At 43.8% G+C, this 18130-nt stretch overlaps 1 protein-coding gene across 1 annotated transcript in view; it reads right to left on the bottom strand.

The window, feature by feature from the left end:
- SYN2 (synapsin II) overlaps positions 1-18130 on the bottom strand; it is a 160825-nt gene that overhangs the window by 27783 nt on the left and 114912 nt on the right. The window contains exons 6-8 of the mRNA XM_056501290.1: positions 11280-11342; positions 9111-9253; positions 3978-4052 (exon numbers count right to left, since the gene is read on the bottom strand). Coding sequence (XP_056357265.1) covers positions 3978-4052; positions 9111-9253; positions 11280-11342 — 281 coding nt within the window. The remainder of the gene's footprint in view (positions 1-3977; positions 4053-9110; positions 9254-11279; positions 11343-18130) is intronic.

Below are 18130 nucleotides of genomic sequence, written 5' to 3'. Positions count from 1 at the left end.
AGAGGCTCCATCCTAAATCATGGCTCAGCTGTTTTCTAAAGGAGCCAGGCTGGTTCTATCCCTACAGCACTGAACAAAGGGAGAAATCCAGGGAGGAAAACCCTTCAGGTGATGCAGAAGGACCAAAAATATGACATTATGTGGGTTGTGGAGCATGCAGACAAGGACTGTGTTCTTCATTCTTACAGACAAGTACAGCAAACTCAAGTGGAATTGATTCCAAGGAATTCTACAGCTCCTAAAAAGGCTATTTCATGCAGAGTTGAGCAGATAAATTATTCTGTTTATCTTGTCATGGTAGGAGACTGAGGATGGACTCTGCCCATTCTACAAGCAGCAATATGATTTATTTTGCTTTTTTCTCGATGAATGGGGAGATTATCTGACCAACAAGGGGGTGGGGAGGAGTTTGTTTAGAAGGAGAGTGAGGCAGTTCCTGTGATTGCTGTGACACCAGCCCAGAGCTCTGAGTGCCAGGACACCAAAAGCTTTGGGAATGTTCAGTGACTCCCAGCAGGGCTGGGCAGGGAGGAAATGATCCTGGGATGATGCAGGGTGATGTCACCAACTGAAGGGCATGATTTGCTAAAAAAACCCATTTTTGCAGCATTCATTTATCATGAATTTTCCTCTTCACTTGGCTCACACTTGAGTCTGAAGCAGAGTTATTTCCTCTTCCAGCCCCTCTCCTGCTCCAGCCCTGCAGCCCTGATGATGGATTTGCCACCTCACAGTATTTTCCACTGAAAAAAGCCCCTGCTGTAATAAACAAAGCATTTGATTTCATTGTGGGATCAAAGGAAATTCCTTGCTGGGCTCAGAGTCTGATTCATGTATAAATATCTTCAGTGAGAGCATCCTTTCCAAGTAAACTTATTAAGTCACATTCTTTGTATTTTCTCATATCAAATCTGTTCCAGTGGAAAAGTTTTTTCTTTCAAACAGAATACAAATAATTGATTTGAAAAGATCCTGATGGTAATATCTTAGTAATGAATTTTTTTTATTTTTTTTTTCTGTGAGAAACATGGTTTTTGTCCAATATAGGAGAGTTTTTTGGATGCCTGACAATTTCAACATCTGTGGGTGCACTGACTGGACTTTTTGCATGCACTTGCTTATAAATAATTTTTTCTTTTTTTCCTGTAAAATATTGTGTGTCTTAGAAAGTCATGAGGACAACAAAACTTGTCTTGAACAGTAAATATCTGGACTTGAAATGGAAACAAAAACGAGGAAATCTTCTCTAAAACACTGCAACATCAATCAGATTTATGAAAGTATATTTAACAGCCCATCCTCTGCCAACAGACACAGGGCTGGAAAAATACATTTGGAAAGAGAGGTTTTGGATGGAGCAGCCTGGAGTGTTTGAAACACAAGGATTGCACAGAAGGTTTGACAAAAGGTTCCTCTTTTCCCAGAGCCAGTGTGAGCAGCAGGAATAAAGGATGGAGGATGGAGGATGGAGGATGGAGGATGGAGGATACAGGATGGAGGATGGAGGATAAAGGATGGAGGATGGAGGATGAAGGATGGAGGATGGAGGATGGAGGATGGAGGATGGAGGATACAGGATGGAGGATGGAGGATAAAGGATGGAGGATGGAGGATGGAGGATGGAGGATGGAGGACACAGGATGGAGGATGGAGGATAAAGGATGGAGGATGGAGGATGGAGGATGGAGGATGGAGGATAAAGGATGGAGGATACAGGATGGAGGATGGAGGATGGAGGATGGAGGATGGAGGATGAAGGATGGAGGATGGAGGATGGAGGATGGAGGATGGAGGATACAGGATGGAGGATGGAGGATGGAGGATGGAGGATGAAGGATGGAGGATGGAGGATGGAGGATGGAGGATGGAGGATGGAGGATGGAGGATGGAGGATGGAGGATGGAGGATGGAGGATGGAGGATGGAGGATACAGGATGGAGGATGGAGGATGAAGGATGGAGGATGGAGGATGGAGGATGGAGGATGGAGGATGGAGGATGGAGGATGGAGGATGAAGAATGGAGGATGGAGGATGAAGGATGGAGGATGGAGGATGGAGGATGGAGGATGGAGGATGGAGGATGGAGGATAAAGGATGGAGGATGGAGGATGGAGGATGGAGGATGGAGGATAGAGGATGAAGAATTGCTGCCAGGGGTAATACCAGGTGTGCCAGGTGAGGTGGGCACAGCTGGCACAGCTCTCTGGGCAGCAGGAGCTCTGGAGCAGGGGAAATGAGGAATTGTGACTCTGAAACCTGCTGCTCCTCTGCCTCTCACTGTCCCTTCCTGCCTTGTTCTTTCTTCTCTGAATTTCTATGCTGGGATTTGTATCAGCCAACAATGCCCAGTGCTTTCAAGGCACTTCCTCCTCAGTCATGGCTGTCTAAAACCAAAATGCAGCAGATCTGATGGGGTTTGCTGTGTTGTGGAACTGCTCTTCTGGAAAAGTCTCTTTTCCCCCTGCTCTCTGTGAGCACTCCCACAAAGCAGGGCTGTGTCACACACACCTTTTTTTTTTTTTTACTTAGGGGACCACATCCACCTTTCCATGATTTTGGCCTCAGCAGCATAAAGGAAGTTTTGTTTTGTTGGCCAGTGTGTTGATGGGAAAATCCCTATTCTGCCCTAAATTAACTTTCAGTGGGAGACAGGAGCAGGAGCAAAGCTCAGGGAGCATTTCCAGCAGGAGCAGGGCGAGGGGAGCATTTCCCACTCCTGCTTTCCTTGGGGCACAGCTGGAGTTCCTGTGTTTCCACACAGCCCACGGGCTGTAATTACACACCCAGAGCTCACCCCTGCCTCTCCCTCCCGGGGAAGACATAACCTCACTTTCTAGAGGGAGGTGGGAGGGAAGGAGAAAGAGAAAATAATGTGGCTGCAGTCCATCCCCAGAGGGGAGATCAGCGAGGACACAGTCTAGACAGGGGCTGGACAGCAGGGAGCTGGAATTCCTGTCTTTCTTGTTTTCACCTTCCCAGGGCAGGCAATGCTTCAGCTCCTGTGTCTCCCTCAGCTCCTAAGAGGCACCAAGTTGTAGGTTCCAGGCTCTAAAAAAAACCCCAAACCAACAACCCCCCCAGCCAGGACTACTGTTGAACTCTAAAACACCCTTTAAATTACACTTTCACTGTACAGACTTCATTTCCAGCTTCCACTGGTGGCAGCCTTTGGAGAAGCTGAACAACAAAAAATTCATAGCAATCCAAAAGCCTCTGGGATTTTGCTTTTTGAAGGAAAAGAGGTTTATGTGTTGTGGAGCAAATGAGGAGGATTGAGAAAAGGGTTCTGAGCTTTAAAGTGGTGCTGCATGAATGTTGCACGAATTATCCAGGATAAGAATGGGAAAGAAAAGGAAAAACCAAAAGCACAGAGCTGGAATGATGGCACAGGGGAAATAAAGCTTCAGTGTATCCCAGCAACAGGGGAAAGAGCCTCACAGTGCAGTTCAGTGGAAATTCATAAAATGAAAAGTAAGGAATTTGGGATTGAAAGTAGAAAAGAGAAATTGGATTGAAATAGGCAGAGTGGAGAGTGGATTGCTTGGTTTTGCAGAAGGATGGTAGGATGTAGAAGGAGGAAAGTTTAAAGGAGGGGCCATGGTGTGAGACTGTGGGTGAGAGAGGACAAATGAACCAGGACAAGAGACTGACAGGCTGAATCTGTGAAATTCCATTTTCTGAAGGGATTTCCAGCCATTTTCTAGGAGCAGATGTGGCTGTAGGAGCCCAAGGGCTCAGGTGACACCCAAGGCAGGTGAGTGTGGGCAGGGAACCCTGGAGCCACGTGGAACTCCTGGCTCTGCTCTTTCCCCTGACTGAGAGATTCCTTCTTCCCCAGATGAACACTATGCATGCCCTTCCTGTGAATCCCCACTAACAATGGGATTCTTTAAAAATTCCCTTAAAATAAAACTAATTTATTACATTTTTAATTTATTTTTTTTTTAAATTACCTTTTACACAAGACTCCACTTACTTATCTGACATTGCAATTTGTTCCAGCATGGCAGAACCCGTGTTTGTCTTCCAGTTCCCAGATATGGAAGTTCTCCTGAAAGGGGGAAAACATTACAAAGACAGCCAGTGGTTTCACATTCTCATTATCAAATGACTCTGCTTTTCCCATATTGACACCTTTTTCCAAGCTGGCAGCTTGGAACAGAACATCTGAACCATGAGGGGCTGTAAGAGCATTGGCAGGAATACTTTGTACTGGAGGCACAAAGAATGGCTGTGAAATTTCGCTTCTCTATGTATTTATTTAAGATTTTTTTTTTAAAACCCAGCCTACTTTGATGAAGGGGCAGTGTTAGAAATTAGCTGGTGCCAGCTACAAAGGCACTGAATTATCTGTAACACATTGGCACTGCACAGGTAAATGTCAAGAAGCTTCAGTTTCTCCTTTCAAACCCACCCCACTATGTCCCAACCCTGGAAAAGCAACACATCTGTGTTCCTAACACCTCTGAAGTGATTCCTGATGTGCTTTGGAACTGGATTTTGCTTTTTCCTCCAGTGTTCACTCTGCTATTTACTGATATAACCTAAACACTCTGTGTCAGTTCACCTTCTTCTATTTAACCTCTAAGAAAGAAAAAAAATCCATATAAAAAAAAGTTTTTTTACCTCCTCAGACCTTAGGACTGCTACCAGGGCTGAGAAGATTACTGCTTTATGAAAGCTAAATGCTGTACTGGGAATAGGCTATGGATACAAGTTATGAAGTGTTTCCAGTCAGTAAAATCAAAGGAACATCTGCAATGCATTAAAAGTCTATCAGGCAGCAGCCAGGGCTTTCTCTCCATTTTTCCATTAAGTTAATTATGAGGGTCAGTAGCAATTGTGGGGGAATGTTGACTTTTCTCTGGGACCCTCATAAAGTTTGCTGGGCTTTAAAGCATAAAGTTATTCTGTGATGCCATGTCCTTTATTGCTGTGGGAGAAAGTGGAGAGAGAGGGAAGGGAAGGGAAGTTTCAGGGAAGGGAAGTTTCAGGGAAGAGAAGAGAAGAGAAGAGAAGAGAAGAGAAGAGAAGAGAAGAGAAGAGAAGAGAAGAGAAGAGAAGAGAAGAGAAGAGAAGAGAAGAGAAGAGAAGAGAAGAGAAGAGAAGAGAAGAGAAGAGAAGAGAAGAGAAGAGAAGAGAAGAGAAGAGAAGAGAAGAGAAGAGAAGAGAAGAGAAGAGAAGAGAAGAGAAGAGAAGAGAAGAGAAGAGAAGAGAAGAGAAGAGAAGAGAAGAGAAGAGAAGAGAAGAGAAGAGAAGAGAAGAGAAGAGAAGAGAAGAGAAGAGAAGAGGGTGCTGTGTGTAAGGAAACCTTGCCCAGCAAAGAGGTTATGTTGTGATTTCTGGTCAATTTTTAAAATGAATAAGTTTAGGTTCATCACTGCTCTGCACAGACATTCTGCATCAGAGAGAAAATCCCACAAATCACAGTTCAATCCTCTTGCAGGCTCACAGGAATTCATCAGAATGGACTCTTATAGGTGTCTTTTAGGAAGGAATATGTGACCAAGCCAGGAGAAAAAGTTACCCTGAAGGCTTTTAGCAAGTATTTAGTTCAAGATGCTCAGCTGCAGTGGTGGAACCCAGCACCACTGGCTAGAGAGGCAACAATGGTTTGATGTGAGCCCTGTTTTCCCTCCACACTGGGGAAAGCTCCTGCAGAAGTCTCCAAATGGATGCTTGGCTGGCTGTGAGGGTGCTGCAGGGATCAGAGGGCTGGGGAATGCTGTGGGCACAGAATTAACTGGTGGAATCTCAGGAGATTGTGGGTTTGACACAGATGAACTCCAGAATGAGAGATCATGAACTGATCCAAAACCAGACACCCTAAGCCCTAGAGATGATTTCTGCAATTATATATATGAAATATGTAGGTTTCCCACCCTTCTTCACTTCTGATAATTGCCAAGACTCTTTCACATCATTATTTCCTCCTCTTTAACCAAACACTGAACAATAAATAAAACAACTCCTTCACCTTTAAGTGCTTTACACTTAGGCTTAACATGTTTGCACTCGATCTGGTCTTTGCAAGAAGGAGGAACTCTTTTAGAATTGCCAAACAATTCATAGTAACTTGAGCTTCCCCTTTTCCAACACCTTCCTGCTTTATTTAGTAGCATTTGCAGTATCCAATCCAAATGGCTGGGACAGGGACTTGTCATCAGAAAAATATGTAGAAATGTCTGCCTACTATTCCTGGGTATAGCCTGACCTGTGGTTTGATCCTCCAGCACTATTCCTTTGCTTGAGGTGCTTCACTTTTGGTTTTTTGACCTTTTGATCAAAGAACTTTAAGCCCTGGACTCACAGTCCTGCTTTTGGAGGGGAGATTTAGATACAGGGCTTTGGTATTTCTGTTTTCCTACGTAGTGTGTGACCCTTTTAAACTGGATTTCCTTGAAGTCAGCTGAATGCTGCCCGGGTGCCCAGGGCAGTCCAGTGTGTGTCACACAGCCTCCAGAGGGGCTGTGGTATTTACAGGGATCCAATCCTGCTTTTTTGGCCATAATCTCCACTGACAGACGATAAGCACCAGTGTTTGGTGACTCATGGATCCACTTAAACCACAATTTCCCACAGAATTATAAAACTGAGGCTCTTAATAACTCTCTTTAAACTACAAAAACAAATGTTCAGCTGGTATTTTTTGTGGTGGCTCTCTAAGTGCTCTGTTCCTGTGTCACAGAGCAAAATGAGAACCAGCTGTAGAACAATACTCTCCTGACATCATGTATATGTATGTGCACATGAAGAATTCTTCAGGCATTTGGTAAATCTTCTCCTTTCCACGCTGCTTTGTAATAACGAATCAGTATTTCATTTTGGTGTGTGATTTAAGTGCATGAAAGAATCTAGGGAAAAAAATGATAGCTAGGCTTTTAGCATTTGGATGAACCCAGAGTTTCTGAGTAGAAACTTAAAAATAAATAAAAGGTAGGAGGAACAGGCTGTCATTTTAACTTATTTTTGCTGTCCCTTAGGCCAACTGCTTCTTCTGCAAAGAAGAAACATTTATGTTTCAGAATGATAAATTTACCATGGCTGACTCTTCCAAAATCAGTCCTGACGCTGAACAGCATTTAAATATCAAGTCAAAGGGGGGAAAAAAGTGGGGCTCTCTTCTACAAAATGTTGTGATCCAATTTATATCACAGGGATGAGCCCAATATTGCACCTGGTACCTGGCCATGTGTTGGAGCCACTGAGAGCTGGGCCTTGTCCCTAAAACTCTGCCCTTGGGAGCTGCAAAAGTGGGAAAAAATCAGCTCTGTTGATTAGAGAAGGGGAAAGATGGGCAGCACAACACAAGGAATCTGCCTGTCAAGGCACTGACAAGAGAGAAAAGAGAATAAAAGAGAGAAAAGGCCCATGCAGCCCTGCAGAGTGGCATGGAAAGGTCTGGGGGGGAGATGGAGGCTGGGACGGAGAGCAAAGCTGGGAATGGCACTGGGGAGGATCCAGGGGCTGAGGGACAGCCTGGGACTGGGAACAGCTCTGGCAGGAGGGGTAGGGACTGAGGGATGGGAAGGTTGGGCAGTCTGGGAATCCAGCAGGGCTGGAGCAAGGCATGGCCCAGACAGGTGGAGAGGGGACACTGGGCTGGAGGGACACCAGAAAAAACAGGATGGGTGTCCTCAGGGAGGGAAAGGCATGGAAAGGCAGGTTGGAGCAACAGTGTGCAGATTTGGAATTAATTCTGGGGGATAAATGCTGTATCACCTGCTTAAGGCCCTCGAGCCTGTGGGGAGAGGAGGGGAAGTCCCAACACCTGAATTCCACAGGGAGCCTAAATCACAGTCCTGTGTCTCTGAAAACAGAATATTCCAGAAACCCCTGAATCCTTGTGAGCTCTCTGAGTGTCCTGCCTTGCTCACTGTACAGCTCCCATTTCCAACACGGGGTTGTCAGTTTTTAGTGAATTCTGGTTTCCAGACAGAGCAGGAGGACTGAGCGTGGATCTGCCCATGGGAACAGTGTTCCCAAAAAACCTGGGCCTCCCTGAGGCCCCTCAGTGTAAGGGAGGGATTTCTGTGTCCTTCCAACACCAACCTAAGGAGGGACATTTCCCCCTTCTCCCACCCTGGACCAAAGTTTCTATTTCCTCGTGGCTGTTCTAAATTCTGAACATCAACCCCGTCTTTTAAATGATAAAATATTTTATGGATTTGCTTTAAGCCAAATCTCTCAATATTTATGGTTTGCTTGCAGTTCTTTACTGATATAGAACCTGATAAATGATTTACAAGGATTTGCTGATCCTTCCAGTGTTCAGGAGTTCCTTGAGAAACACCCCTGTGTCTGGATGTGGGTGTGGATATGTAAATGTGTATTTTTACCCATGTTCTGTTGCATTTTCCCTGCCTCAGGATTGTAAGTGTGAGGGAATAAAGGCATGAGATGATCTAATTTGTCACAAAATGAGACGTGAAACGAGTGTTTGTCAGATGACAGTTCCTGATAAATGAAAGAGAGTAAAAATCTCTCTAAGCACAGGTACCAGAGCTCAGCTGCTGCATCACAACACTGCTGTGTGTGAAGCTGGAGCATCCTTTGAGCCTCTCCTTAGTCATGGCCTTTAAACAAACACCTGGGCTCTACAATGAGAAGAGGTTTTCATGCATCTCTGTGAAGGTCACTGCAGGATTGGATTGTTTTTTGATGTGTTATGTTGAAAGGAGAGGACTTTGTTCCATTAAAGTGTGGCAGTCCAGGTTTGTTGGTGTGAATGGATGCCATCCAATTTATCGTCAGAGTGGAAAAGAAAAATGTGAAAAAATTAAATTAAATTGATAAAAAGATATGAATAAATCTGAATTAACAATTCCTCCATGAAACCAAACCTTCTTCCAACTGCTCCTTCCTTTAAATGAAAATAGTGAACACAAGTTAGCAGAAAAAAACCCCTCTGGCAGGCTCACCTGGTGTCTCATTCTCCTCCTCCCAGCCACAATCAACTGATAAAAAGAATTTTGACAAATCCAGAAAGTTTAAAATACTCTTTCCACAGAGTGTGACAAGGGAGGCATCACCGCAGAGACTCTTTAATCTCACTGGTGCTTATCAACTTTGAAACAAAAGCAGGAAAGAAGATAAGGGTTTGGCTCACATGTATGCCTTGTAGTTAGTGCCTATCTTTTGGATCCTGATGTCATATTTGGAGTCTATGAAGGGCTCAGTGGTGGCGTAGGTCTGAGTGAGTGCTACCACGCTGGCTATGTCCTGAAAATCGTAGTGGTTGTCTACCTTGATCTGGAGCCATCACACCACAAGAACACAGCACACACAAAAGAAAAGAAGAGCAATTAGCAACAACATGGAGAATTTGAGTGCAAGTTCGTGAGAAGCATGGTTTTGACAACTTTAAAAAAAAAAAAATCTGGTATTTTATCTGATTTCTAGGTTCTAATAAAATATCTATTTTTCTCAGCAAAATATTACCTGCTCATCTGGAGAAAGCAATCTGCAGCCACTAGAGTTTTATTTTGCTTTTTAAATTTTTTTTTAAGTAGTGTTAGTCAGGCAGGCTTCAGAATTTTTTCAGGGGCGGCATGCAATTCCAATTGATGTAGATTCTTGCTGTTTCTGTAAATTTTGCTCAGGTAACTGAGTATATGTGGAGCCCACAGGGAATTTTCACATCCTCCCATCAGCTTTTCCCATGAGGGAGGAGCTGAAGGGTCCTGATGTCCTGGTGAGGGCTGGCTCCAGGCAGCAGAACCATTATTCTCATTTTCCCCTCTTCTCTGAAGGAGCTGGGCTTCCCAGGGCTGGGATTTCCCAGGTGCAGAACGCTCTGCTGAGGTGGTGAGTGGCACTGAACCAACAGCTTTTACCTCTTGAAAGAAGAGGGGATGGAAAAGTGGGGGATGCTGATCTGGGGAGAGGGAGGAGCAGATTTTAGAGGGCAGAGGGAGGGCAGAGACATCACTTCTGGGCAGGGAGGGCAAACTCTGAGCTGGGGAAGAGGGAGTGAAAGGGGCTGGGCTGTGTTAGGAGTCTGCAGCTCCTTGCAAGCCCAGCATCCTGTTTGTTCTCCTTCTGCTGGCACTGACAAGGGAACTCCTGGGAGGTGGGATGTGGGGCAATAAATGGAATTTGGAGGAGATAAAAGCCCAAAGTCTATGCATTTCCTCCCAGCTCTCAGGTGGAGAAAGATACAGAGTAATTTGTCATTTCAGAGCCACAAACCAGACATGAAAATCAAGTTTCAACTTTATTTTCTGAAAACTGACTGGGCTGTGTGGGTCTAACTGGGACCTCTGGAAATCAGGGAGGGCTGGGCTTCCAGGGAACCTCCCTTTGCTCTCTGATTGCATCTAATCTTGGAGGGTTTCAATATTTCATAGCTAAAAGAAAACCTTATTCCTAACCATTTGATATGAGGAACATTTCTGTGCATTATTTCCCCTTTTCTCTAAATGAGAGGTGAACATCCAAAGTGCAGCATAAACATTCTAACACTTCACATATGCAATCCACAGAAAGTGCAGTTTAATTAGTGGTTCAGCCTGCCCTCAATTAAATAGGCTGCCAGACTTCCACTGATTTACTAAATATGAAGCGAAGCAAAGCAGTCATAGGCAAAAAATAACATCCAGTACAAGTTGTAATTAAATCAGTTTTCTGTCTGAAAATAGTGGCAAATATTATGTTCATGGAGCTTTGGAGATCCAGGATGGTAAATGTAACTATTCTCTGATTAACACTTCCAGCACTGAAGTGTTTTCAGTCAGTGAAATTCCTTTGCAAGGATTAGAGATTGTCACTGGCAGCAGTGAAAATGGGATTTAAATTCTGTCCCACTGGCCCTGCACTGTGAGATAAGTGACACCAAAACATCTGTACTCACCACTGAAATGCAATTACTTTGGAGAAAGAAAGCAGCAGTTATACAGAGGTATTAAACAATCACAGACAGAACATCAAGACAGGAAATCAAAGTTCAGTCTCAAGCTGAAACCAGCACAGAACCAAGGCAAAAACCTTCCCACACTCCCAGCTCCAAAAAGTTGGATTGTGCATCAGACCTTGACTCTTGAAGAGTTTCAGTGCAGACCATAAATGAATGAACAAGGTTTTGCTCCCAGAAAGCATCTCAGCAGAGCCCAAAGCACATCCCACACAGGGTGAGTCTCCAACATGGCCAGGCAGAGATTTGCCAGGGGGGATGTTGGCAGAGTCTGGGCAGGTGGAAGTGGAACTGCAGGGAAGGAATGGGCATGCACAGGGAAGGGACCAGCCCCAGCTCCCAACATGCAGCAAGCAGCATCTGCACCTTTCCCATGCCTGAGTGAGCGTGTCCAATCTTCACCACAACAGGAAAGGTTGGCATTGTCAGCTGGGGGAACAAAACAGCACGTTAGAGGAGAGAGAGAGCCCGAGCCCCGCGACAAACAGCAGCATTTGGGGGAAATATTTAAACATATATAACGTTTATATAATGGCCAGAGCTGTTCTGGCCATGTGGTGCCCGACCTGTTCATCCTCTGGGTGGATTTTCTGGGCACAGTGTTATTCCCAGTACAGCAAATTGTTCTTAACTTTTCTTAATCTTAACATTTTTCGTACATCTTTTAACTTCACTTTTTTAACTGAATTTCTGCTGTTTCCTATTTTAAGTTTTCTTTCTGTGTTTTCTGGCCTACAAACTCACACTCTCCAAGGCTAAAATCATTAATGATGCCAAATTAACCACCTTTCCCCCTTCATTTCCACTGTTTAGCAGGGCTGTAAATACATTTTCTGACCACTTTTGAAAGCAGTGATGTAAAATTCACAAAAACTTGCTTTAAAGGCATGCCCTAGCTTGTGATATAGAATATCTGAGTTTTCTAGGGAAGTCTCCAGCTCCTGCACAGAATGCAGGGAATAATTGGGAATAATCCAACCACAGAGTTGGATATCAAATATGCAGAAACATATGAAAACACTTTATCCAATGAAATGGGAATGCTCCTTTGTATCAGAAAGTGCTGGGAATGAGCACTTTTACTTCCATCATTCCCTTTTTGTGAAAAAGTTTGGGATCTCCCAGTCATGGGCATGGTTGGCGCTGCTTTTTTTCCAAACTTGCACATCTTGAACTTCAATCAACCAAGCACAACCTCATTTCACAAGTTTATAACTAGAAATAAAAAGCTAAACATAAAATTAAACTGGGCAGCAGCAGGACAGTGTTAGAGGCTCCAAATCCTTCCTTTAGTGCCACATTCCAACACAATAAATACAGCCAGGGGCAAAGCTGATGCTCTAGAACACGAACTCAGAATTGCTGGAGGTTTTATGAGCCTTTGATTAGTTTCAAAAGCACTTGCTTTGCACAGTAAAAGTCACCTCGACAGGAATTTAAGAATGAAGTTCTTGCTAAACTGCAGCAACCACAGTTCCTGCTTAGTCAACATCCAGTCACTGGTGTATCACTTTCAGATTTTAAGCCAAGCTGTTTTTTAACTTTTGGGGGTAGGAGGGGGACAAATGATTGCCAGACTCCAGATTCATCAGGGCAGCAGCACATTTGTGTGCCTGAGCTGCAAACCACTGCAGTGGGTTTGTAATGGAAATGCTGGCAGAGCTCTGAGCACAGCAGTACAGATGGCACTCCTGTAATTAACAGCACCACGGCTCTTCCTGTGATCCCAAAGCTGTGGAATCCTCTGTGGGCCACAGGAAACAGCACAACTCACATTAAATAAAAATTGGGGAAAAAAAAAAAGGAAGAAAAAAAGAAAAAGAGAAAAGAAAAAGAGAAAAGAAAAAGAAAAAGAAAAAGAAAAAGAAAAAGAAAAAGAAAAAGAAAAAGAAAATCAGAAAGGAATTAGGAAAACAGGAAAAGGAAAAGGAAAAGGAAAAGAAAAGGAAAAGAAAAAGAAAAAGAAAAAGAAAAAGAAAAAGAAAAAGAAAAAGAAAAAAAAAGAAAAAGAAAAAGAAAAAGAAAATCAGAAAGGAAAAGGAAAAGGAAAAGGAAAAGGAAAAGGAAAAGGAAAAGGAAAAGGAAAAGAAAAAAAAAAGAAAAAGAAAAAGAAAAAGAAAAAGAAAAAGGAAAAGAAAAAGAAAAAGAAAAAAAGAAAAAGAAAAAGAAAGAAAAAGTGCTTCCTCCCTCAGAAAAATGCAGTAACATTTTCTCTGGACACTGATCCTGAGATTCCACGTGCTCCACCAGATCCCAGCACAGACTGGGGGAAGAGGCTCTGGATGCTGCAGTTCAAACTCCAGAGAGGAAAAGAACCAGGCAGGCAAAGTTCAATAATCCCAGCACTTCTCTTGCTTGTAGCTCTCCCTAGGACAGCTCCAGGAAGTTCAGCTGTTGTTATTTTGGGGTTTGAGCAGCTTTTCCTCTATTCCTGCTCTGATTTCAATTATCCCACTTTTCCCTCTGCCATCCTGTAGCAGCTTTCTTTCACCAGCCCATGGCCAGGGGATTGTTCTGCCAACAAAACCTGAAATGTCCCATGGAAATGAGAGAAAACTTGGTGAATCCTCCCATCCCATTCCCCAACCTGCTCTTTTCTGGGCATTTTGGCAGAACAGGCACTCCCCAGACTATACCTAGATTTGGTGAACATTAGATGTGATACAGCAAAAATTTACCTGCCTCATGGATTTCCCTCAAATTTGCATTATAACTACTGGTAATTATCATTTATATTATAATTACTGCTATAAATGCTGTTTGCTTTGAAAAGTATCACTGAGGGGAAAAGGCCATTTTACAAAAATGGTTTTTTGAAAGCTTTTTTAAATTCAGGGAAGAAAAAACTTCTACTCTGGCAATTAAAAACTGGGAGGAAAAAACCCAAAGAGCAACCAGAGATACTGAGAAATCTGCCAAGTTCATAAATGTGAGAGATGGAAATGTCTGCACTGCATGAGCCCTTCCACAATCATATAATATACACAAAATACAGCAGAATAAAAAAATAGGATTTCCAGGACTTCTAACTTTAAAATAGCAATGCAATATACTACCATTATTAATTAGACAGAAACCAGAATATTTGGCAAATGTGGGATAAAATTTTCAAAATTTATAGTCACACATGAATCTGATTGGATTGGTAATAAATATTGGTAGCAACTGGAAAAACTCCTGGCTCGTTGTGGGAACACATGCAAACAGCTGAGGAGCACACTGACATTTGCTAACCCAACGCCATTAATCAAAATAACAACAGAGAATATTCACATTTTATCCAGGGAGGATGAATTTCACTTCTAGATGAGCATGAAATCTAAAAATCCAGTTCACTTCATTATTCCCTTATTGATGTCACAGCAGCAAGGATAATTATTATTAATTATGGTCTTTTAGTGTTTCACCTGCATTGACCTTTTAAAATTGAAGATTTTTTATAGTATGAGCTTAAAAGGCAAATATTTTATTGTATCAATCTTCAGTATCTGGCCACCTAAAGATTTAATAACTGTGCTTAGCTTGTTCTTTATTGTAGAAAGAATATTCTAGTTGGATAAAATTCCACAGTACCTCCAACATCACCCTGAATAATCTGTGGTAATTCAGTGACCCAGTAGGTGGCTACAGAATTAACCAGCACAGTCCACACCTGGATTGCTATTTGCATTTTTCCATATGGAATGGAAATCCCCATCCTTCCCTAGTGCAGAAATTTTCTGGAGTTTCTAAGGCTGGTTAATAGGGTGTCATCCTGCAATTAAAAGTCTATTAATTTAAAATAAAACCTTCACATTTAAGCTTCATACACTGTGGTGCTCAATGGTTTATAAGTTCTACTGCAATTTAAATATTTTTGAACAATTTCAATACCAGCTGATTTTTTCTTCCCAAGAGGTATAATTTGAATTCTTCTAAATTTACTTCCAATTCTTTTAACCGAGACATAGTGTGAAATATAATCAAAGACTTTTATAAAAATAGAACCAGGCAAAGATCATCTGCTTTAAAAAAGGAAAAAAACCCTCTGCTGGCACCAATACAGACAAGAGAGTTTTCTGAAGGTGGTATTCACCCTGTTTCATGTCCTCAGGGCTGAGCTGACTAGAAAAGCCACAATAGGAAAAAAAAAAAAGAGGGGGCGGAGAAGCAGTGACAAAAAAACCCCAGATGTTGCATAAACATGACTTACCTCAAGCTCAGTGTTTAAATATTTATCTTTCCAATAATCCCCAAGCAAAGTTCATTTAACCACTCTAGTTCCATGTAATTTATTTGTGGAATATGCATCAGCCTAAATCTAATTTTGCTCTGCTTACTTTGGAGAAAGGAAATTAAAAGTGAAATAATGAAGGTGGCCTTTTTTTCTTTTCTTTCTTTTTCTTTTTCTTTTTTTTTTTTTTTTTTCTTTCCCAGAACCAGGCAGGAAGAGCCCTAAATCAATAAACAAGCAGCAGATGTACTTTCTCTGGTCTGTTTGGTTTGCAGAAAACACAATTTCCAGATAGAGTGGGGGCTCAGCCAGGCAGGAGCTCTGCCACCAGCCCAGCCCTGGCTCTCAGCAGAAAACCTCACACCCCACCAGCTGCTGGCCTCAACAAACAGAGACACAATTTTGGGGATGTGGTGCCACATTTTCCACTTGGCAGCTAAAGGGGGGTGTAAAACCCTCTCTGCTAGAGGAAGGGTTGATACCCCCAAGCCAAGGGGGAAGCTGAAGTGATTTGTGGTATCTTTCAGCCAAGGCAGTGAAGAAACTAAAAGTTCAAGGGGATAAAGAGAGTAGAGCTTGACTTTATTAGTGTGAGAGGAAAATGTGCTTTATCTGTGAGTCCTTGACCCAGGACTGAAGGTTAGAGTGGTTTGGGAGCCAAGTGCAATACAGGTGCCAGGGCCCCCTCAGCTGCCAGGACACCAGGGGGAACTGGGGCAGAACTGGAAGTTCTGGGCTCCCCTTGGGACACCTTTGGGTGCCACCACCCCAGAGAGCAGCTCTGTGTGCCCCCTGAAATCAGGCAAGGCTGGAGATGGTCTCAGGCTGTGGAGTGACTCCAGCAGATCACCAGGAGTGCCACCCAAAACACCTTTGTCCCCACAGCTGGCTTGTCTGTTAAAAAACCACAGTGATCTAAATCGACACAAAGGGATCTGATGGCAGAAAGTCTGCTGTTTCCAAACCTTCTGAAAACAGAAATTGTCATTAAGAAGGAAACACAAAGTGTCATTGCAGAGCAGCTCCCACAGATCTCTGGAAGAAACCCTGAAGACAAAAACTCTGCAGAAATAAATTCTATTTTGATTCTGGCATGTCAGTGTTTAATTCATCCTTCCACCAACTGTTTGGAAAACTGCTCAAAAGCCAAGTAACACTTTGCCACCTTATAAAACAATTACCCAAATTGCTGTGACTGTAAACTGGAAGGATTTTTACTGTAGTGTTTCAGAGGTGACAGCTATAAATACCCTCCTGTCTGAGGCAGGCTGGAGTTCAGAGGCACTGGAGTTTAAAATCCAGGAAATCTCACCTATTTTGTGAAATGTTATTCCAGCTCTGTATTTTCAACAGGATTGTACAGGTTTGGTACAGGATTGTGACTTCATCAGGTCAAATGGAAGAAGATTTCAGAGGTAATTGCAACACCAAATGAGAACCAGGGAGGACAGAACCAAGTCAAACATCAAGCAGGGAACAGATACATTTTTTGGTGTGGGAAATCCTGCCTGCTACCATTCTCAAATGAGATTCATTTGCCACAATGAAGAGAACAGCCCAGCACAGCCAGGCACAGGGGTTATCCCAAAATCCTGGGGTATCCTCAGCCCAGGGTTATCCTCAGCCCTGGTTTATCTGGGAATCCTGGGTTCTCCCAAAATCCTGGGGTATCCTAGAATCATGGGTCATCCCAAAATCATGGGTCATGCCAAAATCCTGAGTTATCCCAAAATCTGGGTTATATTCAGCCCTGGTTTATCCTGGAATCCTGGTTTACCCCCAGCCCTGGTTTATCTCCAGTCCTGGTTTATCCCCAGTTCTGGTTTATCCCCAGCCCTGGTTTATCCCCAGCTCTGGTTTATCCCCAGCCCTGGTTTATCCCAGTTCTGGTTTATCCCCAGCCCTGGTTTATCCCCAGTCCTGGTTTACCCCCAGCCCTGGTTTATCCCCAGTCCTGGTTTATCCCCAGTCCTGGTTTACCCCCAGCCCTGGTTTATCCCCAGTCCTGGTTTATCCCCAGTCCTGGTTTATCCCCAGCCCTGGTTTATCCCCAGTCCTGGTTTACCCCCAGTTCTAGTTTATCCCCAGTCCTGGTTTATCCCCAGTCCTGGTTTACCCCCAGCCCTGGTTTATCCCCAGTCCTGGTTTATCCCCAGTCCTGGTTTATCCCCAGCCCTGGTTTATCCCCTGTTCTGGTTTATCCCCAGCCCTGGTTTATCCCCAGCTCTGGTTTATCCCCAGCCCTGGTTTATCCCCTGTTCTGGTTTATCCCCTGTTCTGGTTTATCCAAGTTCTGGTTTACCCCCAGCCCTGGTTTATCCCCAGCCCTGGTTTATCCCCAGTTCTGGTTTATCCCCAGCCCTGGTTTATCCCCAGCTCTGGTTTATCCCCAGTTCTGGTTTACCCCCAGCCCTGGTTTATCCCCAGCCCTGGTTTATCCCAGCCCTGGTTTATCCCCAGTTCAGGTTTATCCCCAGCCCTGGTTTATCCAAGTTCTGGTTTATCCCAGTTCTGGTTTATCCAAGTTCTGGTTTATCCCCAGCTCTGGTTTATCCAAGTTCTGGTTTATCCCCAGTTCAGGTTTATCCCCAGCCCTGGTTTATCCAAGTTCTGGTTTATCCCCAGCTCTGGTTTATCCCCAGCTCTGGTTTACCCCCAGCCCTGGTTTATCCCCAGCCCTGGTTTATCCCCAGTTCTGGTTTATCCCCAGTTCAGGTTTATCCCCAGCCCTGGTTTATCCAAGTTCTGGTTTATCCCAGTTCTGGTTTATCCAAGTTCTGGTTTATCCCCAGCTCTGGTTTACCCCCAGCCCTGGTTTATCCCCAGCCCTGGTTTATCCCAGCTCTGGGTTTTCCTGCAGCCAGAGGCTGAGGATGAGGATGAGGATGAGGAGAGGATGGGCATGTGGGAAGGGCAGGAGCCCCCAGGGATCAGAGCTGCTGCCCTGGCAGAGCTGTTCCTGCCCAGCCCAGCTCTCAGGCCATGTCCCTCATTCCTGTCACCT

The sequence above is a fragment of the Oenanthe melanoleuca genome, chromosome 12 (genome assembly GCF_029582105.1).
Source record: "Oenanthe melanoleuca isolate GR-GAL-2019-014 chromosome 12, OMel1.0, whole genome shotgun sequence".
Taxonomy (NCBI): domain Eukaryota; kingdom Metazoa; phylum Chordata; class Aves; order Passeriformes; family Muscicapidae; genus Oenanthe; species Oenanthe melanoleuca.
The sequence above is the reverse complement of the archived record's forward strand: the minus strand, read 5'-3'. Positions and strand labels throughout refer to the sequence as shown.